Source organism: Alexandromys fortis, unplaced genomic scaffold (assembly GCF_014885135.2).
Source record: "Alexandromys fortis isolate MF-2015 unplaced genomic scaffold, M_Fortis_MF-2015_v1.1 scaffold_36, whole genome shotgun sequence".
In the NCBI taxonomy this organism is placed as follows: domain Eukaryota; kingdom Metazoa; phylum Chordata; class Mammalia; order Rodentia; family Cricetidae; genus Alexandromys; species Alexandromys fortis.
The window spans coordinates 2,049,073-2,075,445 of NW_026067915.1; the positions used below are offsets into that span (position 1 = coordinate 2,049,073).

Sequence of the window (26,373 nt, forward strand, 5' to 3'; positions counted from 1 at the left end):
CCTTGATTGTTATGTGATGTTGCCAATGATGAGTTCAGGTTGTTTTTAGCACAAGCTTCTCTTTTTATGCTGGTAATCTCACTGCCACAGTTTTGGAAACCTGTATCACACCTTGAGTCTATCAATAAATGATAGTTTTCTAATTCTATGTTGTAGAATACTGAGGAGTTTGGGATAGCATGTTTTGAATTGTCTGTATTAGCTTGGGGAAGCGTACTTACAGTGCCTTGGTTTTATGTTTTTCTTTATAACATGGTTTTTAAAAGTAATGCAGATAAATGCTGACTTAACTAAGGATTTATTGAAGGAACTGGCTATATATCAGGATATGATGTTACTAAACAAGACAAAACAAGACTTCATTTAAATTGGTATATCTTGTATACTCTATTCTTGTCATTACAATTTTTCTTTTTGGTTAGATTCATTGAGTATTTTCATCATGAAGCGCTAGGATGTAAAGGGTCTGTCCACAATAACCCTACTGAAAAGTAAAAATGTTAAATAAATGAGTAGAATTTCCTCATAGGTAACAATGCTTTTAGGATATAAAGCAAGACTGTAGGATCTGAACCTAATCTTGATTTTGTTTTAGATACCCAATAACTTGCTGTGATACAGCTTTTAATATATGGATGAGGCTTAAGTTCTGTTTGGTCCTGGAGAACCCTTTTATCTCAGAGGAGAATGCTTCTCAGTGAGATAGTATTCAAGACTTTTTTTAATAGTATTCCCAAAGCTTCAGAGAGTTAGTCTTGCAAAAATTCAACTTCGCTTACAGGCATAAAAATGTATCTAAAACCAAAAATGTGTAGTGAACACAGTTCATACATTTGACAGGTTTATTTTGTTTGGTGAAAAGGGGAAAACAAGTCATGCACCATCTCTAATCAAACACTTTCAAAGCTGAGCAAATAATAGCTGAATTAGAATTTTGGTATATTTTTCTTTAACATTTTGAACAATATAGTAACATAAGATACAGGGAACTATACAGAATTTTATTAGTTTTATTATCTTGGTAATTATGCTATGAAACCACCCTCCTTTTATTAATCTGTGGGTCACAACCCTTTGGGGGGGTCACATATCAGGGATCCTACATATCAGATATTTATATTATGATTCATAATAGAAAAATTACAGTTGTGAAGAAGCAACAAAAATAACTTTATGGTTGGGGGTCACCACAACATAAGGGACAGTCGCAGCAATAGGAAGGTTGAGAACCAGTGATTTAGATAATTCATCTCTTCCAAGGTCTCGGGTATTCTCACAACTTGATACTTCCAGTTTGGTAATAAGGTAATTCCTGAAAGTATAATTCCTGTAAGTAACCCTTATTAAATAATGCGTCTTGAATTGTGTGGTGTTGATGGGCTCTGGTGGAAGTAGAAAGAAGAGTTGTAGTAAGGGAGAGGAAGGTAGCAAAATAAGATAAAAAGGCTGAAGGCAGAGTGTCTCGTTAGCATGTGGATAGTTCTAGGTTTTGATTCCCAGCACCACAGATAAGTACAAGTTACATACGATTTCAGTGCAGCTAGTGAGAGCTAGCTCAGCCCTATGCTCACAGCTGTTAAGGGATATTATAAAATTGAATTTTATATTGTGCTTTTTGGTGAGTCTCAAATAGTTTAGAACATATAGCTAATAAAATCCTTTACATTGCCTTAAAAAAACACAAGCATTATCATTTTTATCTGAAATTAAAAATAGTTGTTTTCCTTTCCTGCTAAAGATTGGATGGGACTGGTGATAAAATCACATAACTTTTTAAGACAGGGTTTCACTGTAGCCTAGGATGGCCTCAAACTTTGAGCTGTCAATCCTCCTTGCCTCAGTCTCCTCTGAGTGTTAGCATTACAGTAAACAAAATTTATCAGTGTGTTTAGGCTATTGTATATAATGCATTCTCTCTCCTGCCTTAACTACCAAAATATGAAGTTTTAGGCATGTGCCACCACACTTTAAAAAAAATTTTTCCCCCCAAATTTAGTTACTGTTAGGCTTAATTATCTGGGTGAGCTATTAGTTGCAATAGTTATGTTTCTATAGTGGTCATTTGGGAGATTAGTTGTGGTCATGAAGGTAAAAATAACTGGAGATATGGAGGATCTTGTGACAGGCAGGATTGCTGGGCTTGCTAACTTCTAGTTTAGTTGATGTACATTTTTTAATTTTTTCCTCCACGTTTAGCCTACCATCATCCAAGGTTTGATTATTTCAGTGCTTGGCTTTTATACCAGCATAGAGAAAAGGGAGGTTATTCTGATCCTTTAAACGACTTTCAAAACAAAAAAAAAGGGGTAGGGAAAATTGATGACTTTGACAGACATGGATAATAAAAAGTTGCAGTGATTTTAGAGCTGTCCATCTTATTTTTAGTCCCCCCCCCCAGCATGTAGGATAACAATAAGCACTGTAGGATTTGGCTGCACCGTGGCATATTTGATTTACCACTTTAGTAAAAAAGGTGAGAATCATTGTTTTCTTCCAAGTTTGGTGACAATGAGGAGGATGGAATATTGGTGTAGTAGTTTCTTTTCCACACTTGTGGCTTACTTTAGTGGTCAAGGGAAAGAACTACGTACAGTGAGAAGTTTCCATGTATGTCACATTCCTAAGTCTTCAAGTAGGCCTGCTAGAAATGAAGATGGATCATCAACCAATCTGTAGATTAATAACCACCCAATAGTTGGTTACAGATGTTATCTTAAGCTTTAAGGAGTTTTCTTGAGATATTGTACAAGACCCTCAGATGCAGAGGCTGCTGAGCTTGCCAGCAGAGCTGGAAGGGCCTAGTGGTTAAAATACCTGAGACTGTAAAGTGACTAGCAGTTTGGCAGGTCATGGTGAAATTACATTAAACCAGGTAAGTTAAAGGTCCCTGAACTCCAGTACACATAAGTAGTCTCTGAGATGTTTGGCAGTGCTTTTGTTATTAGGACAAAGTCAATTTTAGAGGCCCTTTTCCAACTTCCAGAACTTTTGACTCAAGTTTTCTGCAAGTGAAGTTTTCTAGGTTCGGTAGGAGCCTGAAGGACCCCAGGGAAGCTGGCCATCACCGAGGCTGCTTCTTTTTGTGCAGAGAACTTGGACTTGTTTCCAAGAGAGCCTCCATACACTGAGGGGTGTAGAGTGCGGACTGCAGACTTTGGAAAGTGATGACAGTATGGACTTCCAAGGAAGAGCTCTGCACAAGGTTTGCGACAAACTGGAGGGGTCTCCTGTGCTGAATTACTTAGAGCATTTTAGTTCCTAGTGCACTTGGAGCAATCAAAGCCTTTACAAAGCAGTGTGCAAACTAGAACATCTCTACACACCATCCTCCTGTGTAGATGTTGGCAACTACTCTTCATCCACTGATTGAAGCTTTCCACATTTCTCTGAAAGGCTTGACGTTACCATTTTATTACCCTTGTTTCCAAATTCAGAGGGAGACATGGGTTCATCTGCTTCATAATCTTCAAAGGAACTGAAAGGACAAAGCAAATGTAGTTGATTTTTTTTTCTTGAACTATAAACATCTGGATACACGTCAATATAGCAATACAAAGATTTGGAAGATCAGGCTGATTAAAAATCACCTTTCACAGATTACCCACAGTGAGCTGTTCTGAGGATGTCCCAGTCTAGAGAAACCTCTACCTGCTCCCTAAAGCTCAAGTCCATGTTAGGATTTGTCAAAAGCAGAATTAGGAGTTTTAAGAGTGTTCTCACTGGTATTTCTACAGAGGGGAACTTTATCATTGACTGCTGTATTGCAGCCTCCCTCCTTGGGCCCTGTTGATACATTTAGATGTGCAAGTGTATCTGCTACAGACTTCAAGTCTGCTTGTGGATTTTCCTCTTATTCTCATTGTTCCCTTTAAGCTTTGAAATGCCATGACTCCCAGATTCAATATCTATCTCCTGTGAATGATGGTTGCCCCGAGGTACTTAAGTATCTTGATACTAATTTGAGCCTAGAAAAATGTGATTATCGACTGAATTATGCCCCCCCCCCTTATTTTGAGACGGTTTCTTTGTTTACCAGTCGTGGCTATCCTGGAACTCACTTTGTAGACCAGGCTGGCCTCAAACTCATCCATCTGCCTCCACCTCCCAAGTACTGGGATGAAAGCTGTGCACCACCACCACCACCACCCACCACCGCCCAATGACTGCATTACGTTTTATGTTAACAGTACTTAACTTCATTGGTATAGCCGTGTTATTTGGACCTTGCACATACTAAAGAATTGTTTTATCCGCGAGCCATATATCCAGCCCTCTAAATTGTTTTTTTTACATATATTTATGTGTATAAGTGTGACCTGCATGTATGTAATGTATGTGTGCCCATGGAGAAGAGGGTATTGGATCCCCTGGAACTGGATTACAAATGGTTGTGAGCTGTCATGTGGGTGCCAGGCACTAAACTTGGGTTCCCTGCAAGGGCAACAAGAACACATAACCACTGAACCACCTCTAGTACGTCCCTTCCCCCCATCCAAAACATTTTGAGTAGAGGATAGAGGTTTAAAAAAAAAAGCCTACCTAATGTTTGGGAAACTTCCCTGTGATTCTAGCTTGTGATGCTCAAGCTTGGTTACTACAATTTGTTCCTGTTCTACTATTCTCCATCCTTGGCATCCACGGCAGTGGAATGTACTAGGTAAGGAAGCAATATGAGAGTAGTACTGCTTTATGGGGCATGGAGTGGTATCAAAGTTAATTTTAGCAATGATAAGTGATAGAAAGACATTTTTCTTTCCTTGGTTCCTAACTTTCTGTGTGCAAGCTGCTAGTGTCTAAAATACTTCAGCATAGGTCTGAGAAAAGATGTGTTTTCAGAGTTAACGTCAGAAATGACACCAATTCAGTAAATTAGTTGAACTCACATTGCTGAGCTTGAACCAAATGCTAGGATACAATGTCATGGAATGAATGGAAGCAGCCTCCTTGAGCTATGGTGGCCTGATGGAGGTCACTTGGTGGGTAAAGGATTAAAACATGGGTTATGGAACCAAGATTCTAAATTTAGATTCTAATCTGCATCTGATTACTGTGTGACTTTGGACATGTTACCAAACCTCATCTTTTCTTGACTCATGAGCTTAGGGGTGCTCAGAATCTGATACATCAGAAACTACCAAATGTAGCTCTTGTTTTCATAGAGAAGTACTAGAGCTTAGAGTATGATTGTGACACAAAACCCTATTGGGGGCAAGAATATTTGTGAAAAAAGCCAGCCTCTTCCCCCAACACCATGTAAGCCAGGTATGGGGCACACTCAGTTCCAGGCCAGCCAGGTAAGGTTATGAAACAAACTAAACCAAAAGGGATGGTTCAATAACAATTCTTTTTGTTAGTGCTGTGGAAACCTCATTAGATAACACCTGGAGATACCTTTGACTCACCGCTGGGAGGATCCATCTAGTTAGTACAGTCCAAGGATAGAACTAAGAAGCCATCTCATAGAATCACCCAACTTAAAACATGCAGCTGAAGCCTGAACTACCTCTTTACCTCCTCAGCAGCACTGTGAAGCAGGCTGTGAACTAAACTGTTTGAGCTTCTGGGCACCCGTGGTCTTTCCCGTGTTTACCCACCACTTCACTTGTGCTGCTAAGCCTCCATAGATGTGGCTGCCCACTAGAGGGTGACCACATACTTAAGCCTGAACTTACTCCTGCTGATCTGTTTCTCCCTGTTAACAGTGAGCCACGTGCCACACGAAGCCAGAATCCCAATATCTCAATTATGTCCTTTTCCTTCCTCCCCTTTTTGAATTCAGCCAGTTGCTCAGCACACTATACCTATGGACATAGCTGTTTTCCTGCTAGTGACTGGTTCAAGGCCCCTGCTTTCTTGTTTGAATAATGTTTTCTAGTGACTGACTTCCCTAGTCTCCCTTTGCTGCTGCTGTGTCCAGACATCATGTTTGGGATGAGTTACAGCCTGGGGTGTAATGCCACTGTGTCTTTCAGTTTCCAATGAACCCTTCCTTTTTGCAGATTGTGTTCATTTTGTTTATCTGAGATGTCACTGAAAAGATTCTCCAGGCTTCAGAAGCAACGCATTGATTATAGGTGTTTACCACTCTTGCAGAGGACCTGACTTTGGTTCCCAGCACCATTTTGGTGGCTCCTGGCCACCTGTAACTCCACCTACAGAAGATCTGATACCTTTGGACTTTGGACTCCACAGGCACCTGTCTGTGATCAGACAGAGTCAGTGTCTGATCCAAAACTTAAAAAGAGCAGAGGCAGGTGGATTTGGAGGCCAGCCTGATCTATACAGTGATGTCCAGGCCAGCCAGGGCTATATAGTGAGACCCTGTCTTGATTAAAAAAAAAAAAAAAACAAAAAAAAAACAAAAACCAATTACTTAGCCAGGTGTGGTAGTGTTCATCTTTAATCCCAGTACTCAGGAGGCAGAGGCAGGTGGTCAAGCCAGGACAGCCAGGGCTGTTTCACAGAGTAACCCTGTCTTGGACAGAACCAAAACCAAACCATTTACTTTATGAGGTGTTATCATTAAGCCATTTTTTTTACTACTTATTATGTATACAATATTCTGTCTGTGTATATGCCTGCAGGCCAGAAGAGGGCACCAGACTTCATTACAGATGGTTGTGAGCTGGGTTGTTATGTGGTTGCTGGGAATTGAACTCAGGACCTTTGGAAGAGCAGGCAATGCTCTTAACCACTGAGCCATCTCTCCAGCCCCCTAGTTCTTTTTTTTATTATTGATTTTTATTGAGCTCTACATTTTTCTCTGCTCCCCTCCCTGCCTCTCCCCTCGTGAAGCCATTTTTGAATGAGCAGTGGAGTCAGGATAAAAGCTGACTGGAGTACTCAAGAGTCCAGTATTCACTAGAAACAAGTATAAAATAAAGAGCTTTTTAGGGCAGGATTCTACTTTTATCCTCTGTCTTCTAAGGACTGGAATGGCAGGCAGGCGCTACCACACCCAGTTTACACAATAATCCTGTGGCTAGAACTTGGGGAGCTTTGTGTGTGAAAACAAGCACTCTACCAACTGCCCTACCTCCCCTTCGTTGAGACAGGTTCCTGCCATGTAGCTCTGGCTAGCCTGAAAGTCATGTAGACCGGGCTGGCCTTGGACTCACAAGAGCTTCACCTGCATATTCCTCTAGAGTGATGGGATTAAAGAGGTGTGCCATCATGTTTAGCTTATTTTTTGATATATTTTCATTCTTTGAGAGTTTCATATATGCATACAGTGTATTTTGATCATACTTAGCCCCAATTCTCCCACAACTTTCATATCCATCCCACCTCCTAATTCCATGCCATTCATTCCATGTTGTTCACACACACTCTCTGTCTATGTTAGCCTATAAAGGCTGAGCCATCGCTCCAGCTTTTTTTTTTTTTTAAATCAATCTGTGTTACCCTTATACTCATGGGTGTGGAGCCACCTGGTAGAGCATGGTCAACCAGAAGGCATGCATGCCCTTAATGCCTCTAACTTAAAAGCCACCAATCAAGCTGGGTGGTAGTGGCACACGCCTTTAATCCCAGCACCCAGGAGGCAGAAGCAGGCAGATTTCTGCTAGTTTGAGGCCAGCCTGATCTACAAGAGCTAGTTCCGGAACAGGCCCCAAAGCTACAGAGAAACCCTGTCTCAAAAAACAAAACAAAACAAAAAAGCAAAAAAAACAAAAACAAAAACAAAAAAAACAACCCAATCATCAGTCAAGCAGAGCTCCTCTCTCCATACTGAATGTTAATGGGTTTGATCATGTATTTTAAATTAAAAACATACCTTGAGCCTTTATTGAAATTCAGTTAAATGAAACATTTTGAAAATTGGACATTTAGTTCATGGAGCTTTATCTAGTTTCTTTTGAAAATCTTTTGTTCCAACTTGAGCAAGTTTCCTGATGTAGGCCTGTGAGATGACTCAGCAGATAGAGGTGCTTGCTGCCAACCTGAGTTCCATTCCTATGACACAGAGTAGGAGGCAACTAACTCATAGGCTGGCCTCTGACCTCCACATGTGTATCATGACATGCACATGCCCACCTACATACACACAAATGCAATGAAAGTTCCTAATGTCTTCTAACCTACCTTTCTGCCTCAGAAAGTTGATCTGTCTTAATTATGAACTTTAAATAAAGCTGGGAGGTGGTGGCACACACTTTTAATCCCAGCACTTGGAAAGCATAGGCAGTTGGGCCAGCTTGGTCTACATAGCAAGTTCCAGGACAGCCAGGGATACACAGAGACAACCTGTCTTGAGAAACAAAACAACCCTCCTCCCTCAAACAATAACAAAAAGAACCCATAAAAAAACCCCAACAACAACCGAAAAAACAAAATAACAAAAAACTTACAACAGAAAACTTAATAAAGATTATTTTATGTGTGCTTTGCCTGCATGTTATGTGTGCCCAGTGCCCACAGAGGCCAGAAGATTCCTGGAACTGGAGTTATAGATGGTTGTGAGCTGTCCAAGTAGATGCTGGCAACCAAATCTGGGTTCTCTGCAGGAGCAGCAAGTGCTGAGCCACCCTTCCAGCCCTTTAAATCTAAAACAAAATACACTGTTTTGTTTTTAAAGATAAGGTCTTGGGCTGGAGAGATGGCTCAGTGGTTAAGAGCATTGCCTGCTCTTCCAAAGGTCCTGAGTTCAATTCCCAGCACCCACATGGTGGCTCACAACCATCTGTAATGAGGTCTGGTGCCCTCTTCTGGCCTTCAGGCATACACGCAGAAAGAATATTGTATACATAATAAATAAATAAATATTAAAAAAAAAGATAAGGTCTCCTTATATAGTCCAGGCTGACTGCTTCAAATGCCCAAGTTTTAGGATTACAAGTGTGTGCAACTATGTCTGGATAGAGCAGTTCTTATAAACTACCTAAATGGACAAGTTACTGTGTTAAGGAATACTTGGAAGCAGTAAAGCCCTGTTTCTAAATGCTGGTAACACTGCTACTTAAGTAGACTGAAACATAAATAGTTCTTTCTGGATTGCTTGACCAGAAGTGTTTTTGGTTTTCCTCTTTTTTTTTTTTTTTTTTTTTTTGGAGACAGGGTTTCTTTATGTAGCTTTGGAGCCTGTCCTGGAACTCACTCTGTAGACCAGGCTGGCCTTCCGAGTGCTTGTTTAAAGGCGTGTGCCACCACCCCCTGGCCCAAAGGTGTTTTTAAAATTATTTATTGTGTGTGCATGATGGGTATGTGTGTGTGAAGTCACGTGTGGAGGCCAGAGGACAGCTTAGTGAAGTTGGTTCTCTTCACCTTTATGTATGTTTGGGGATCAAACTCAGGTCTATAGATCTTAACAAGCACCTTTACCTGCTGATTCATCTTGCTGCCCTTCCCCAATATTTAATTTGGATGTGTAGCTCTCTGGGTGTATGTGCGTGTTTATGAGCGCCTATGCCTGTGTATGTGAAAACCAGAAAAGGCTGCTAGTGTCCTCTTCCATTACTTTCTACTTCTTTCTGTGAGACAGTCTCTCAGAAACTGGGGCTCAGTTTTCTCACCTTGGCTAAAAGCCAGCAACCCAGTTCGGAGCTGGGGTTACAGGTATTTTTGGGAACATTTGTCTTATTGTGTGGGTGCTGGGATCCTAATTTATTTTGTTGTAGAGAATGCAAGAATGCTAACTATAAATAGTTGCGTAGCCTGCTTTCCTCATCTACATTTGTGCAGGCGGACCGTGGTCTTTGTGGTCACTATTGGTTGGATGTCCATGCTCTTCAGTTCTGAGCATCTGTCCTCAGGCCATGCTTATCTGCAGTGTATGCAGCCTTAGGCCCGGGATCCCTACTGGCTGCTGACTGAAGCTGGAGGTAGACTAAGATACAAAGGCAACCTATGACTGAAATGGGGAAGAATTTGGAGTGCCTTTTGGAAGGCTGTGTTCTGGGCTGGGGTTACATGCAAGATTGAAACAAGGTTCTCTGCTTTTGAGAAGCCCACAATCTAGTGCTAAGATGAGCAAGTAGGTCCGTCTGTTTTCATCACGTGCCAGGTTCTGCTGGAAACATCACAGACGCCATCGCACACATTTAATGTCAGTGCTGCCGCCTGTGCTCTGGGACTGCTGATGACGGCTGACAAACTCTCTTCTGGTAGAGGTTGAGTAAGTGTGGCCACGGTCACAGAAGCTGTAGAACAGCCACCGCTTTTATTACAAACAACAGGCCAAAAGACTTTAGTTATATACATATTGTTCTTTAAATCTTAAAATAGCTTGGTGTGGCAGAGGTTTTGTTGTGGAGGGGATACTGAGGCTTGGAGACCCAGGATCACACTAGTAAGTGGTGGAACAAAGATTTGAATTTAGTCTTGCCTAACTCCAAATTTTCTTGTGTGTAATGTTACAGACTCCAATTCTACCCAGAATAGTCATAGCTACCATTCCCTGTAGCCGGATGCCAACTGTTTGCCCGTACCATCTCTGAGCTTCACAGTGACTCGGGAAGGTAGTTACCAGGATCTTCTGAAACTGAGCTGGAGGAGTCAGGTAACCCACCCAGCTGGTGACTTGGCCAGCTCTCAGTGGTTCCTAAGCCTCAAACATTCTTCCTTTTTCTGATAAGAATCTGACAATTTCTGTGTGACGTTTATTCATTCTGACATCTGTACTTCATGAGATGAAGCCCTGGGCTGTAGCTGGTAAGGTGTAGAACAGGCCTTCCCCATCCTCACTGACATTCTGGCACCCCTGTACAGGCTGTGGCTGCTGTCTTCTTCTCCCCAGAGACTTCAGCACCCACATGTGTTCTCTATAAGCCTTATCTCCCACCACATGAGAAGAGGGGTTCGTGATGAGAGCGTCTCATATGTACTGGTTGAATTTCACAGCAGCTGGTGACTGCATCTCCTCCCTTGACCCTTAGCCTGCATCCCCCGCCTCCTCTCTGTTCCATGCACACTGGCACTTTTCTTAGTGCTACCACAACTTGAAATTCTTTTTTGCTTGATCCAATTATACTTTATCTTTAACTGATAATAAGTTTCTCTTGTGCTTATTCAAACATACTGTGTATTCAGACCTGCTACCTATTTTTTCCTTTCCTTTAAAGGAGATTACAAAAAATAGAATTGGAGGAGTATTAAAAAGGGGCTAGAGAGATGGCTCAGAGGTTAAGAATACTTACTGCTTTATTTAGGGCTAGAGTTTGGATCCCAGCACCCGCACTGGGTGGCTCACATATGCCTGTTAACTTCAACTCTAAGGAATCTAACACCACTACTTTCTGGTTTCTCTGGGTACTCAAACAAACACAAACACACGGACGCACACATATAAATAAATCTTTTAAAAAATATGTAAGCAGTACTTGGTGGAGCACACCTTTTATACCAGCACTGGAAGAGCAGAAGCAGGTAGATCTCTGAGTTCAAGGTCAGCCTGGCCTACACAGCCAGTTTCAGGCAAGCCACACTGCCTGACGTGTGCTCTGAACTGAATTCGTTTTCTGCAGGAGCAGTATGCACTCTCAATCACCGAGCTCTACAGTGATTTTGTTTTTGAGAGAGATCATCTGAGTTACAACTATTGTAGTTTCCTCCTTTTATTTTCTGGGCGTTAACAGACTATTTTATGTGTATAACCAAATAAAAACTGTCTCTCATAAGCTCATATGTTGAACTCTTGGACCTCATGCTTCCCTGCCATGATGGACCTTTGGAACCGTAATAAAAAATAAACTCCTTTCTCCTCTATAAGTTGGTTTTGGTCATGGTGTTCTATCACAGCAACAGAAAGTAACTGAAATATTTCATTGCCTTTGTGTGGGGTGGGAAGGTTTCTGGGGACTAAGTTTAGGGCTGTTAAGTGCTTGCTCTAGCACTGAGCTGCACCTTCAGCCTACAGTAGCTCAGAGCATCTCACTGGCTCCTATGTGAAGGTCCCCTGACTTTCATGATGAGCACCACCTGCATTTCTTTTAGAAATGCTCTCTGAGGGGCAGCACTTTTCATCTGTGAAATTCCAGAAATGCGCTGTCAGAACCTCACATTCTTAATAGTGGAATTCTGTGTGAAGTTTTTTTTTTTTTTTTTTTTTTAAAGATTTAGTTACTCATTATGTATACAGTGTTCTGCAGGCCAGAAGAGGACACCAGATCTTACTACAGATGGTTGTGAGCCACCGTATGGTTGCTGGGAATTGAACTCACAGTAGGCAGTGCTCGTAACCGCTGAGCCATCTCTCCAGCCCTGAAGTTTTCTTTTAAAGAAAGATTTATATGTCTTGCTTACATATAAGTGCACTACTGTGTGCACCCTTGGAGGACAGAAAAGCACACTGGATCCCCTGGAACTACACACAATTGTAAGCTGCTATATGGGTGCTGGGAACTGAATTGGGGTTCTCTGAAAGAACAGCAAGTGTTCTTAACCACTGGGCCTTCTCTTTAGTTCCTAAAGTTGTTTTCATAGTAGTACTTGAATGATATTTATGATGTTAAGTTTGACTGACAATTTGAAGTGACACATCTCTAGGCATGCCTGTGAGGGGAGTTTTTAACATTAGGCTAATTGAGGTGGGGAGAGCGGTCCTAAATGTGGTGTCACCACTACACGGGCTGAATACAAGGAAGAAAGGAGTTGAGCAGCAGCATTTATCTCTGCTTCCCGACCAGGGAGTCAGTAACAGCTGCCTCTAGTTTCTGCCCCCGTGATGGATGGAGCCGGAACAGACTTCTCCTTCCTGAAGCTGGTCTGTCAGTAGTATTCCCTGGATATATTTGGCTTCTGACCCTACCCCACTCGGGACATTTTTATTACAAAAGAACTTCAAATATGAAACCTTAGTTTTATGACTAAAGAAAGAAAAATAATATACATATTTAAAAATGGGTGTTGGTGATGGTATACTCTACACCTTCAAAAAAGATACTGAAGACACCATGGGCTAGGTACAGGGTCTCCAGTATTGAGAGGTTCAAGGAGGATCAATAAGTTCAAAGTCAACCTCTGCCTCCCTGTCCCCCCAAAGGGAATCATGGAACGATAGGAAACGGTGCAACTCTGGAGGACTAGTTCACATCACCTCCTGGACTGGACATTTCCTGCGTACCCTTCCTTCCTCTCTGTGCTCCAGGAAGCTAACCTGATGGGCCACATCAGGGCACTCCCTGGTCTTCTGGAGGTCAAAACGTGTCATCACCAGGCTGCTGAGGGTATGAAGAAGCTGGATGTGTGCTTCTAGTAGCTTGCTTTCAGGTGAGTTGCCTAGGATTGCAAAATTCTAAATCTTCTCAGGTTCCCTTTTCACACAGCTACTTTTTTTGGCTCTGGTGTTTCATGTCCTTGTCCCTTTAGGCCACGACACGGAAATGCTGCCCCACTGCTACTCAGCATGAGGCTCTGCACCCATCATTGCTTGGTTCTTATAAAACCCTTTTATGTCTTTGTAGACTCTCTACAACCTAGTTTGGATATGTTTATCTGCTTGGTATGTTCTAGGAATTCATCTTATATATTTAACAACATATATATTGGATGATTTGTCAAACACTATAATCTGTAACAGTGGAATGTTAAAAATAAAACATCAACAGAAGACTGTAAAGTAATGGTCCAACTATATAGTAGAATATTAGAAAACTGTAAAAACTGAGAAGATGGCATTTTCCCTCCAACTATGCAGACCTGAGTTCATTAGATATAGTATAGCATGTCTGTATTCCAAACAAAGACAAGGAAAAATTAGAATTTCTGAAGTCATAGAAAATAATGGAAAAACCAGAAAATGTTACAAGTGATAAAATGTTCCAAATTTTTGGACAGCTTTCTCTCTTAGCATGATCCATGTGCAGAATTTTCCTTTGACTATTTCTGATAAAGGTTCATTTAACACATGGTTCATTTATTATTTAGGGGAGATTCAGTTCTATAGCCCCCTTTTAACCAAACTGACTGTTAACAGAGTTGTGCTCAGTGATCTTGGATTCCATGAAAGGTGTGACTTATTGAAGGAAAAGGGACACCAGGGTATCAGGCAATCAGTGAGGAATGCAAGAGAAACTGCAGGAGCGTGCTCATCCGTGTTAAGATAGCTAGCTAACCAGACATATTTCTTTCATGTCAGTCAAAAGTGGAAAAACTACAGTTTTAGTATTCTGCATGGGCAGTTAAAGTCCTTAACCGTCAGGAGATGCACTCACCCTTCCTGGAGCTGCACCTGGGCGGACTCTTCTGTGACAAGAGCCTCATACTCCTCAGCTGCAAATCTGTCCCAGTCGGAGGGCTCAGGGCCATCATTTTCAACATCCTGATTAAAAGGAGGAAATTAGAATAAAGACAAAAATTGGACATAGAGCATCATAAATGTGTATTGCTGAAAAACCCATCTGAAAGTGTTCCAAAATATTAAAAGAGGGGCTAAGTTAACACTCCCACAGTGATCTGCACCTGAAATTACAAAATTATGTGTACTAAGAAGCTTACATTATTTTGGTCATGATTCTCTCTCTTAAAAAAAATAACTGTTTTGCCTGCATGTACATATGTGCACCATGTGTATGCAGTGTCTGTAAAGGTCAGAAAGGGGTACTGGATCCTCTGAAGCTGAAGTTAAGACAGTTGTGAGTTGCCACGGGGTCCTCTGCAAGAGCAGCAGGTTAACTCTAAGCCATCTCCTCAACTTCATGATTCCTAAAAAAAAATTCCATCTGTCGTTATTGTGTGTGTGTGTCATGGTGCATGTGTGGAGGTCAGAGAACCTTTATGGAGTTTATTGTCTCCTTCCTCTCAGGGTTTACTGATGGTCTAACAGATGTTTGCTCATGGCAAAGGAACTTGTCTCTATTCTCATGCAGAACAAGATTTAAAATGGATAGCTTCACACAGGAATCATTAGTTCTGGTGTCATTTAGAAGGGTAAAGCTATTTACCACACAATCGTCAAAGTGCACAGCACAATTAAATCAAGGTCAGTATAGCTTGTTCATGTGTTACTGATGTAATTTTTCAAAACTACTATTTGGGACATCTTTCTAATGTGAACTCTATTCCATGCAGCAATATAATCTAACAGATAGCAAGGACTTAGAGCTAGAAATTACCTGACGTGCCTATTGGTTGTGGGTGAGATGTGCTCGTAGTATTTATTTGTGAATTTACTTTGAGACAAGGTCTCTCTGTGTAGCTCTGGCCATCCTGAAACTTGCTAGGTAGATCATGCTGGGCTTGAACTCACAGATGCCCATCTGTCTCCCAGCTCTTAGATCTTTATATTAATTCTCATTCTTTTGTTTATATTCTTTCTCTCTCTCCATCCCCTTTCCCCTCCCCCTTCTTCTGTTTCACAGAATTTATTATCTCTTTGAGGAAACATTTTAGATGTTATCGTTTTAAATACAGAGATCCCTACATGCACAGAGCATTTAATACACAGCATACAGCCTTTGGTATTCAAGCTCTGAAAGTTCAATTTCAGTGTATACCATTACCTTCTGGACTGCAAAAGGATCTCTTTGTTCATGGTCCAAGTATTTCTCCAGGTTAAAGAAAGTGTCATAGAAGATGTGAGCCATTCTGCACCTCTTCAGGTCTCGTAGAGTTATTTTGCCTTTGGAAAAACAATATGCCTTGTAAATTTTACTGACAGCTGTTTTGACAAACAAAAAAACCATACAAACCTCACTGATGTTGAAAAGTACATGGGTATGTTCATTTATTATAAAACACATTAAAAAAATCAAGGCGAGTCATTTTTAACTTGTACACACCAGTGACTTTTCAGCACACTCATGGTGCTGTGCAACCGTCAACACTGTGACATGATGCCTCTTCTCCCCAGTCTCCTCACATCCATACTCCAGTCACAGCGCTTTCCCTCTGTATGGAAAATACTATTTTTCTTTTCTTTTTTCTTTTCTTTTCTTTTCTTTTCTTTCCTTACTTCCTTCTCCTCCCAACCCCCTCCTCCATTTTTTTTTTGAGGGTTTCACTATCTAGCCTTGGCTGTCCTGAACCTCAACTCTGTAGATCAGGTTGTCCTCGAATTCAGTGATCAGCCTGCCTCTGCCTCCTGAGTACTGAGATTAAAGGCTTGCGCCACCACTGCCTGTATTAGAAAGTTCTAATTCTTAAATACTGGATTTGATACTTAAAGTCAAGGAGAGAGAAAGTTTAAATTCTTTACTTGGGAAGCCTGTAAGGGCAACTCTGGAAAGCTAAATACATCAGGATAATACAGAACTCTGTGTTCCATTTTGTTAAAGGATGAACAGGGCAAAGTGTTGTTCGTTCAATCTTACCATCACTAGCTGGCTTCACCAAGTCAAGCATCTGGCACAACAGATCATGGAATGGCAAAGGCTCAATGCCCATGGCTTCCATTCGTTCACACTGCTCTTCGTAGAAGTACTCCAGCTCATACATGGAAAGTATACCGTCTCCATCCACATCCATGCAGCGGAACCAATACTCAATGCTAGAAGGTAAAAGAAGAAAATTAACATGGACCTGATAAAGGTTCTTTATTTATTCAAGTACTACTGCATGTTTTAAAAGTAAATTTACATGTTTGTTACAAATATACCTTGATGTGGGATTCCCCTCTGTATGCTATGAATATGTTTTATTACCATTGATTATCAAAGAAGCTGTTTCGGCCAATGGCTTAGTAGAGTAAAGCCAGGTGGCAAATCTAAATAGAGATATAGAAAGTAGGTGGAGTCAGGGAGATGCCATGTAGCTGTCGAAGGAGAAAGATGCCAAGCCACCAGCCAGAACCAAGCCACAGCCTTGTGGTGATTTATAGATTAATAGAAATGGGCTAATTTAAGATGTAAGAGTTAGCTAGAAATATGCATAAACTATTGGCCAAACAGTTGTTATTAATATAGTTTCTGTGTGATTATTCGTGTCCACATGGCTGGGAAATGAATGCGCAGTCTCTGTCTACAATACCTAGTTATAAAGGTTTGTTAGAAGAAACAATGGAGGGGTGTAGAGATGGCTCAGCTACTGAAGGGTAGAGCTCACAATCAGAAATATAAGGAAAAAAAAAGGAAGGTCTCTTCTTCCTTCTATTTTTATATTTTTGGTTGTGAGCCTAGCCTTTAACAGCTGAGCTACCTCTCCAGCCTCTTCCTTCTATTTTTAAATTCCAGAGTTGGTCATTTCCAAAGGCCAATCATTTTGCTTTTTATCTTGTATTTTCAGAGCACTAGCCCACATTCCTCTCCATTTTTCTGTATCAGAACTGTGTATTGATTTTATACAAGAAATGAGATTTTGGCCTGTATCACTTCCATTCACTTAATGCAGTGAGCTGTTTATTATTCAGAGTTCAAAACAGTACATTCCTTCTAACTTGTTATGGTATCAAATCTCTACCCGGTGTTTAGATCCACATTCAGTCACATCAGTTATTCTAACAACTGAATTTTCTTTAAGTAGTTTCTTCTGACTGATTCTCCTATAGTCTGTTTGGTCTCTATGCCTGGTTCACAATTTCATCTTGAAGTTCCTTTCACTGCTGTGTCTCTTGGACCTCACATTTCCCCATCCTTTGACATGGCACCTTATCTAGAAATATCCTACAAAGGAGTCATGCAGGCAAGTTCTTCTGTGTATCTGTGTGTGTGTATGTGGAGGCTAGGGTCAGCACTGGGATCTTCCTCACCTGCTTCTCAACAGGGCCTCTCACTAGCCAAATGGGCTATGATAGCTGTCTAGTGAGCCCAGGGGTCTGTTTACCTGTCTCCATCTCCTCAGCACTGGGACCACAAATGTGTGCCATGCCTGCCTTTTATTTTAAAACAAACAAACAGAACATGAATTCTGAAGATCAAATGAAGATCTAACCTTACCCCTAACCCTCTAACTCTAATCCTAACCTTAGTCTCACCCCTAAAGGTTAGTTCATTATGGCATGGCAAGCAATTTACCAAGTGAACCATCTCTCCAGCCCATAATGTTTTTTGATCTTGCACTTATTTTTTCCTTTAAAATTACTTATTAAAAGGTGGCCTTTAACTCCTAGGCTCACATGATTCTGCTGTTGCTTGAATAACTGGACAGCAAGGACATGGCTCTCCTGACTCAGATCTTGGATATGGAAAAGGTTCCTTTTTCTAACCTCTACTTTGGTATTTTGGCTAATTCTAGAATTAAAGATTATTAGTGCTTTTCCTTCAGATTTTTTTTTACCTTTGTTTTTACCTTATTTTGAGGGTGTCTCACATTGTATAGTCCTGGTTAATATGGAATCATGCAGATCAGACAGACCTGGAAATCAGAGAGATCAGCCTACCTCCCAAGAGCTGGGACTAAAGGTGTGCTCACCACACCCTGCCTTCTTGCAGTTTTTTTTTTTTAAACAGGGTTTTTCTGTGTAACAGCTCTAGTTGTTCTAGGACTTGCTTTGTAGACCAGGCTGGCCTTCAACTCATGAGAACCACCTGCCTTTGCCACCCAAATGCTGGGATTAAAGGTGTGAACCACCACTGCCCGGCATTCTTCAGATTTGTAAAGGCACAATTTATAGTCTTAGCTGGGCATGGTGATTTCACAAAAAGAGCTAGGAAGTGTATTTTCTTTTTCCACTTTATGGAATAATTTGAGGATGAGTATTAGTTCTTTAAAGGTCTGGTAGAATTCTGCAGCAGCAAATCCATCTATACCTGAGCTACTTGATTTTTAGATAATTATTTTTAGGTGTGTATTTTCAAAAACTAAGTGCTCAGTTTTATGTGTGTCTGTGTAGGCGTATGTGCATGCAAGTGCAGGAGTCCACGGAGATGAGAAGCATTGTTCCCTGGAGCTGGAGGAACAGGTGGTGTGAACCACCTGACATGGTGCTGGGAGCTGAACTCTGGTCCTCTGCAGTATGTGTTCTTAACCTCTGAGCCATCTCTCCTGCCCCAGGACTGGACTACTTTTTGTTGAGGGTTTTATTATCATTTTTAATTGATCTGATTGTTTATCATAGATGTTTTTACATTATAGTATCTTGGCTTTACATAGGTAGTTTACATATATATATACACATATATAATCTATACACTTAAATTTTAGACTTTTCTATTTAATGGAGTAAAAAATTGTTAAGTTTTTTAAGTTATGCCATTATAATTTTCTAAACTTCAGTGGTATCTATTGTAATGTGTTTCTTTTAATTTCTAATTTTGCTTTGGTTTTCTCAATCAATATTAATTTTATTTTCAAAGAGACAATTCTTTCATCCATCTTTTGTATTTTTCATCTGTCATTAATTTTGCCCTGCTCTTGATGGTTTATTTCCATCTACTGCTTTTGCCTTTCCAAGGTCTTAAGATCTAATTTTTTTTTTTAAGGCCCGTGGAACCATAAACGTCCCTTAGGGATGACCTTTTACATTCAATAGGTTTCTGTATGTTGTATTTTCATTTTTATCCAATTCTAGGAGGTTTTTGTCTTCTTTGTTTCTTTAGTGACGCACTCATCATCCAGTATTGTTTAATCTCCACAAATTCAAGAGTTTTTTTTTTTTTATAAAGTTTCTCTTGGTATTAATTACTAGCTATATTTTATGTGGTCAGATAGAATACAAAAAGTTAATTGAATTTTCCAATATTTATGCAGACTTGCTTTATGTAGTAATATATAATCTATTTTAGACAAAATACTATAAGCTGTTGAGAAGAATGTATATTCTATAATGCATGGATAAAATGTTTTGAAATGTTTAAGAATAATTATTTATGATGTCATTTAACTCCATCTAGTAGTATTTGTTCTATCTATGTATGAATTTAAAATAGTTATTATTTACATGCATGTGTGTGTAGATAATGGCAGAGGTAGAAGCAGAAGTGGGTCTCCTCTGGAGTTATAGGCAGTTGTGAACCACCTGACTTAAGTGTTGGATTGAACTCAGGCCTCTAGAAGAGAAAGAGGTGCTCTTAAACCACAAAGTCATCTCTCTAGCCCCTGTTATCTTAAAAAGATTTTATTTTTACTTTATGTGTATGAGCGTTTTGCCTGCACACATGTGTGTGCAGCAGTGTGTGTTTGGTGCCCTCTGGAACTGTAATTAAGAATGATTCTGGGCACCTGGGAGCACCAAATCTCTTGCCAACCCTAAGATGGCTCCCTTAATTAAGATGTGTGCTTCCCTGCTCCCCTATCCAACCTTTCTTTATCCCAAACATCCCGTTTCCCAAGTTCCCTCCAACCTCCCCTTCTCACTTTTCTCTCCCCATCTCCCTTTACCTCCCTCCCACCCCACCCCCAAGATCCCATTTTTTGCCCGGCAATCTTGTCTACTTCCCATAATCAGGAGGATAGCTATATGTTTTTCTTTGGGATCTGTTGAAATAGGAGCGGCAGGGGCTGCGTCCCCGGCACCCAGCCGCCCGCATGGCTACTTATGCCCAGAAATAATTACACGGAAACTGTATTCTTTCAAACACTGCCTGGCCCGGCTAGTTCCAGTTTCTTATTGGCTAGCTCTTACATATTGTTCTAACCCATTTCTAATATTCTGTGTAGCCCACGAGCTGGCTTACCAGGGAGGATCTTAACCTGCGTCTGTCTGGAGCGGGAGAATCATGGCGACTCCTTCACTAAGCTTCTTTCTCCCAGAATTCTCCTCTGTCTACTCCGCCTACCTAATTTTCTGTCCTATGAGGGCTGAGGCAGTTTCTTTATTATTAACCAATGAAATCAACAGATAAGATACTAGACCCACCTCCATCATTTCCCCTTTTTCTGTTTAAACAAAAAAGAAAGGCTTTAACTGTCCCCAGTTAGTTCCTGGGGCAGCTGAGGACAGAGAACCTGAAATGACCCTATCCTATAGCCATACTGATGAATATCTTGCATATCACCATAGAACCTTCATCTGGAGATGGATGGAGATAGAGACAGAGACCCACACTGGAGCACTGGACTGAGCTCCCAATGTCCCAAGGAGGAGCAGAAGGAGGGAAAATATGAGCAAAGAAGTCAGGACCACGAGGGGTGCACCCACCCACGGAGACAGTGGGACTGATCTATTGTGAGCTCACCAAGGCCAGCTGGACTGTGACTGAAAAAGCATGGGATAAAACCGGACTCTCTGAATATGGCGGACAATGAGGGCTGCTGAGAAGCCAAGGACAATGCCACTGGGTTTTGATCCTACTTCATGTTCTGGCTTTGTGGGAGCCTAGCCAGTTTGGATGTCCACCTTCCTAGACCAGGATGGAGCGGGGAGGACTTTGGACTTTCCACAGGGCAGGGAACCCTGACTGCCCCTCAGACTGGAGAGGGAGGGGGAGGGGGGGGGGGGGAGGGGGAGAGGAGAGGAAGGAGGGGGGAAAAGGGAGACGGGGAGGGAAATGGGAGGCGGGGAGGAGGCGGAAAATTTTTTTTTCTTTCAATAAAAAATTATATTTAAAAAAAAATAAGAATGATTCTGAACCACCACAAGGGTGCTGGGGCTGAATGTGAGATTCTCGGCATTTTTATATGCTGAGCTACGGCTAGGCCTGGTCAATTTACTAGGTAGACACCATGCTCTTTCTAAGCTTTGTGCATGTGTTTACACAACAACTTACCTGGTAGGGTTCCGTTTGTCTTCCTCAGAAATCAAAAACCAAACAAAATCTGCATAGCTCATTCTTCCCTCTTTTTGTACTGTCTTTCCTCTGAAAAAAAAAAAACATGGTTATGAAATTTCCTGAGCAATTAAGAAATAAAATAACACCACTGTTTAGAAATGTAGTAAATTAAACAAAAACTCATAAAGCTGGACAGTTCGGAAAGTGCAACCCCTTTGAGGCCTGTCTTATTTCTAAGGCCTACAAGGTGCAACTAGAAGGTATTTGCCTAAATGGAAAAAAATTATACTGCTTTTGTGGTGTTAGAGTTTGAACTTAAAGCCTAATACAAGGCAAGCAAGTACTCTACCTCCGAGTTACATCCTTATCCTTCTTTTTACTTTTAATTTGTTATTTAATTAACTAATTAAATAATTTTTATGAGACAGGGTCTCAGTATGTAGCCTTTAGTGGCTGGAACTCAATACAGGCCAGAATGGTTGTGAACCGACAGAGATCCATTTGCTTATGTCTCCAAAGTGTTGAGATTAAAGGCATCTGCCACCATGTCCAGCTTACTGTTATTGAAAGGTCTTATTAAATTGCCTAGGCAGACTTTGAACTGACTGTGTGCTCCAAGGCTTCAGTTTGTGAACTTCCTGCCTCAGCCTACTAAGTACCTGGGGATTATAGGCCCATGCCAGTAGGTCTAGCCCAGGTTTCTAATTTGATAATCAATGGAATCAGATATAATATTAAGGAATTAATATTTTTTAATTAGGCAATGATTTTATGCTTTTTAGATATAATTAGATTAATAGCCCCGCTAAATTATGCAGAAAGCTTTGCTAAAATGAGAGACTGCTGCAATGGTGTATTTCATTTTGAAACTCAAATTGTTTTACTTCACTTTCTATTACTTATTGTTAGCCCACTAAATAAAATTCAAATTTAAAAATGTTTCATACCTTGTTACTGCTCCCGAAAATATTCTTTCAATAATTCTACTTGATGAAGCTAAATGTAAATAAAAATTAGTTAGCTAGAAATATTCCTGACAAATTTGTTTTTATTTGCTAAAGCTAACCCTGAGCCATTTAACAATCTTCCACAGTGAGAATATCAACAGTTAACTTCTTTTCTTTTTTGGGACAGGATTTTATATATCCCAGGGTGAACACTATTTTGCTACATAACTGAGGATGACCTTGAACTTTTGATCTTCCTGCTTCTACCACTGAGAGCTGGGAGTATAGGTGTGCACCACTGTACACAGTTTACATGGTATTGGAAATCAAACCCAGGCCTGTATATGCTAGCCAAGCACTCTGTCAACTCAGTGACATCCCAACCCCTAAATTCTATAAAAAAAAATTTATTCATTGAAAATTTCATATAATTATACAGTGTATTTCGAGCCTATCCATTCACCATAAGTTACCTCTCTATAATGCCAGTGTCTCTTAGTCTGTCTCTCTCCCTATTCCATGGCCTTCATTTTTAGGTCATTAAACCCATGAGTCCGTATCTTCTCATATGCACGTGTGTGTATGGGCAAAATACCCAAAGGAGAGTAAGTCTTCCTCCCTCAGTACTGATCAACAATCAAAATCTCCTCTGTCAAGGGTGGAACCTTGAAGGCCCCACCCCCATTTGTGCAGGAATAAATTCTTACTTATGCATAATTTATACTTTTTAGAAAAATAAGGTAGGTTTGAATTATCAGTCACTAATTAAAAAAAAAAGATCAGGCAAGTGAATGTACCTGACATCTATTTAGTTATTTATCTAGCTGCGTTCTAAGTTAATTCTGAATATCCTTTTTTTTTTTTTTTTTTTTTTTTTCGAGGAAGGGTTTCTCTGTGGTTTTGGAGCCTGTCCTGGAACTAGCTCTTGTAGACCAGGCTGGTCTCGAACTCACAGAGATCCGCCTGCCTCTGCCTCCTGAGTGCTGCCTCTGCCTCCCGAGTAATTCTGAACATCCTGACAGCTAAGACAAAAATACACAGAATTTGTATTGATCTTGGTATCCAATAAAGCAAAACTAATTTTCTAAAACAAGACAAATTTTATCCTAGCATTCAGTTCAAGGGAAACGGATTGTGCAGCTCCTGAACCAATGTAAGATGATGGCGAGTACTCCAGAGCAGCTTTAAACATGCTTTTCTTACATTCCCACTCTACAGAGGCTCAGATACAATATTTAAAAGAAATACCGTCAATAGGCTTTATTTACAGAGACAGTTAATGGCCTTTTGCTGTTGTTATTGGTTCTACCGGGGCACTGAACCCAGGGCTTTGCACATGCTAGTCAAGCAACCTTCCACTGAGCTACCTTCTCTGTAACAATTGTATCTTCAGACAGTATGTTTTATCTTTGATGACAGACCTTAGAAAATGTATTAGCACTATCCCTTTCTATATTCAAAATAGCCAAAAGGGGGGGGGGAAGAGGAGTGGAGAAGAAGGAAGGGGAGAGGAGAGAAGAGGCAAGGTAAGGCCAGAGATCTCTAGACCTGTTCTTTTAACAAGTACCCCAGGCAATGGAATGCACTCTAAAATTTAAGGACTACCAGGGATTTCAATAGAGGGTTAGCACCTCCCAGCGTCTATTCTTTTTAGAGTAAGGTATAGTCAACATAAAGATGAGTCAATTTGGCTAGGAAAATTAGAAATATGTGTGTCAGGATAAGCCATGCCTGGCAATATACAGAAGCCTCTACAGTTGAACTTTGACTAATGAATAAATATTTTATACTAGAGACAAATAAGAAGGCTATATAGAAACTGCAAAAATATTAAATTCTAACACTAACATCTTTAAAGCCAATTTATTTTTACTTTCTATGTATGAGTGTTTTGTCTGCATGTATGTATATGTATGTACATGCATCACATGAGTGCCTGGTGCCCATGGAGACCAAATCCCCTGGCACTGGAGTTACAGACATTTGTGAGCTGCGATGTAGGTGGTGGGGATGGAGCTCAAGGCTCTCTGCAAGAGTAGTAAAGTGCTCTTAATTGCTGAGCCAACACTCCTGCTCCCTACCGCCTTTTAAAAAAGATTGTTTTAGCTTTGGAAAGTTTATTATTCTAAAACTAAAGACCATGTTCTAGAGCAGAATTTGGTGAGTGGACAAAAATGTGGTGTTTTAATGTCCCCTTCACCATATCATTAACATCAATCCAGTGAGTTTATACAGTATCTGGAAACAATGGCATTAAGTCCAGGAGAGGGCTTCAGAGTCCATGGGTTGTGTGACCTCTGCAGGCTGGCTCACAAACATGGTTAACAGGAAGGTGCATAGCTAAGGCTGACCTGAGACTCGTCATCATAATGATACAAATTAGTACAAAGACTTCCCACCTTTAAAACTGTAGTCTTAAAACTCTGGCCTCTTAAAGTTGAAAACTGACTTTTGGCTAGGGTTGGTGGTGCACACCTTTAACCCCAGCACCGGAGGGGCACAGGTAGGCTGCTCTCTGTTAGTTCAAGGCCAGCCTGGTCTACAGAGTGAACAAATAAAAAATTTTATCTTTGTCCATTCTCATTTAAAAACTATGGGTCCTATACAGAGACTTACTAAGAGAATTTAAGAAAGGGAATTTCTCATAATGAGGGGAGACAATTTATACAACTTTGACAAAAGGGTTAGTTTTAGCATCTTTAGAATCAGTCACTCACCCTGGTCATTGTATCGAGATAGATCAGCCTGGCTGATGTACAGGTCATGATCACCATCTAGTTCCCAGAATTTACAATAAATGACATAGAAATGTTCATAAGAGAAGTAATCTGTGATTTGGTTTATATCTTCTTCTTCCTCCAAAAGGGCCAGGGTCTGAAATGGTATGAATAAAACAAATTTTAAATGATGCACAACTACCTGTGGCTATTTTAGAGTCTAGAAAACATCTGTTCATTAATTAGAATTTTGCTTTTGGTACCAAACCAGGATCATTTTGTATGTGTTTTCTTTCTTTCTTTCCTTCTTCCTCCCTCCCTCCTTCCTTCCTTCTTTCCTTTTTAAAAAATCATTTTCATTTGAATTGTTTGGACAGGAATGTGCTATATATTTTCCCCCATTCCCCTTCACCCTCCTCCCTCGCCTTCTACCCTCCATGCTCCAAATTTACTCATGAGATCTTGTCTTTCTTCCCCTTTCTAGGTGGATCAATATATGTCTCTTAGGGTCCTCTTTGTTACCTAGGTTCTCTGGGGTTGTGGCCTGCAGGCTGGCTGACCTTTGCTTAATGTCTATTATCCACTTATGAGTGAGTACATATTATATTTGTCTTTCTGGGTCTGGGTTACCTCACTCAGGATGGTTTTTCCTACTTCCATCCATTTGCATGCAAATTTCAAGATGCCATTGTTTTTGATCACTGTGTAGTACTCCATTGTGTAAATGTATCACATTTTCCATTCTTCGGTTGTGGGGCATCTAGGTTGTTTTCAGGTTCTGACTATTACGACTAATGCTGCTATGAACATAGTTGAGCAAATGTCCTTGTGGTGTGAGTGAGCATCCTTTGGTTATATGCCCAAGAGTGGTATTGCTGGTCTTGAGGTAGACTGAATCCTAATTTTCTGGGCAACTGTTATACTGATTTCCGAAGCAGCTGTACAAGATTGCACTCCCACCAGCAATGGAGGAGTGTTCCTTTTGTTCCACATCTTCTCCAGCATAAGCTATCATCAGAATTTTTGATCTTGGCCATTCTGACAGGTGTAAAGATGGTATCTCAGAGTTTTGATTTGCATTTCTCTGATGAGTAAGTATGTTGAACATTTCCTAAAGTGTCTTTCAGCCATTTGATTTTCTTCTATTGAGAGTTTTCTGTTTAGATGTACCCCATTTTTAAATTGGAT

General features: G+C 40.6%; 1 protein-coding gene and 1 long non-coding RNA gene across 4 annotated transcripts in view; one reads left to right on the plus strand and one right to left on the minus strand.

Moving 5' to 3' along the window:
- Positions 1-810: 810 nt before the first annotated feature.
- The window catches only part of Ppp2r3a (protein phosphatase 2 regulatory subunit B''alpha), a 140,710-nt gene continuing 115,147 nt past the window's right edge, over positions 811-26,373 (minus strand). For all 3 annotated transcript variants that reach the window (XM_050139379.1, XM_050139378.1, XM_050139377.1), the window contains 7 exons: positions 25,186-25,342; positions 22,469-22,517; positions 21,519-21,608; positions 16,248-16,423; positions 15,438-15,556; positions 14,151-14,257; positions 811-3,475 (listed from right to left, as the gene is read on the minus strand). In XM_050139379.1, coding sequence (XP_049995336.1) covers positions 3,349-3,475; positions 14,151-14,257; positions 15,438-15,556; positions 16,248-16,423; positions 21,519-21,608; positions 22,469-22,517; positions 25,186-25,342 — 825 coding nt within the window. In that variant the 3' untranslated portion in view covers positions 811-3,348. The remainder of the gene's footprint in view (positions 3,476-14,150; positions 14,258-15,437; positions 15,557-16,247; positions 16,424-21,518; positions 21,609-22,468; positions 22,518-25,185; positions 25,343-26,373) is intronic.
- LOC126499900 (uncharacterized) lies at positions 3,486-21,234 on the plus strand. The gene is made up of 5 exons (XR_007591204.1): positions 3,486-10,498; positions 12,980-13,206; positions 14,741-14,917; positions 16,212-16,430; positions 20,813-21,234. It is a non-coding gene; the product is annotated as an uncharacterized lncRNA (long non-coding RNA).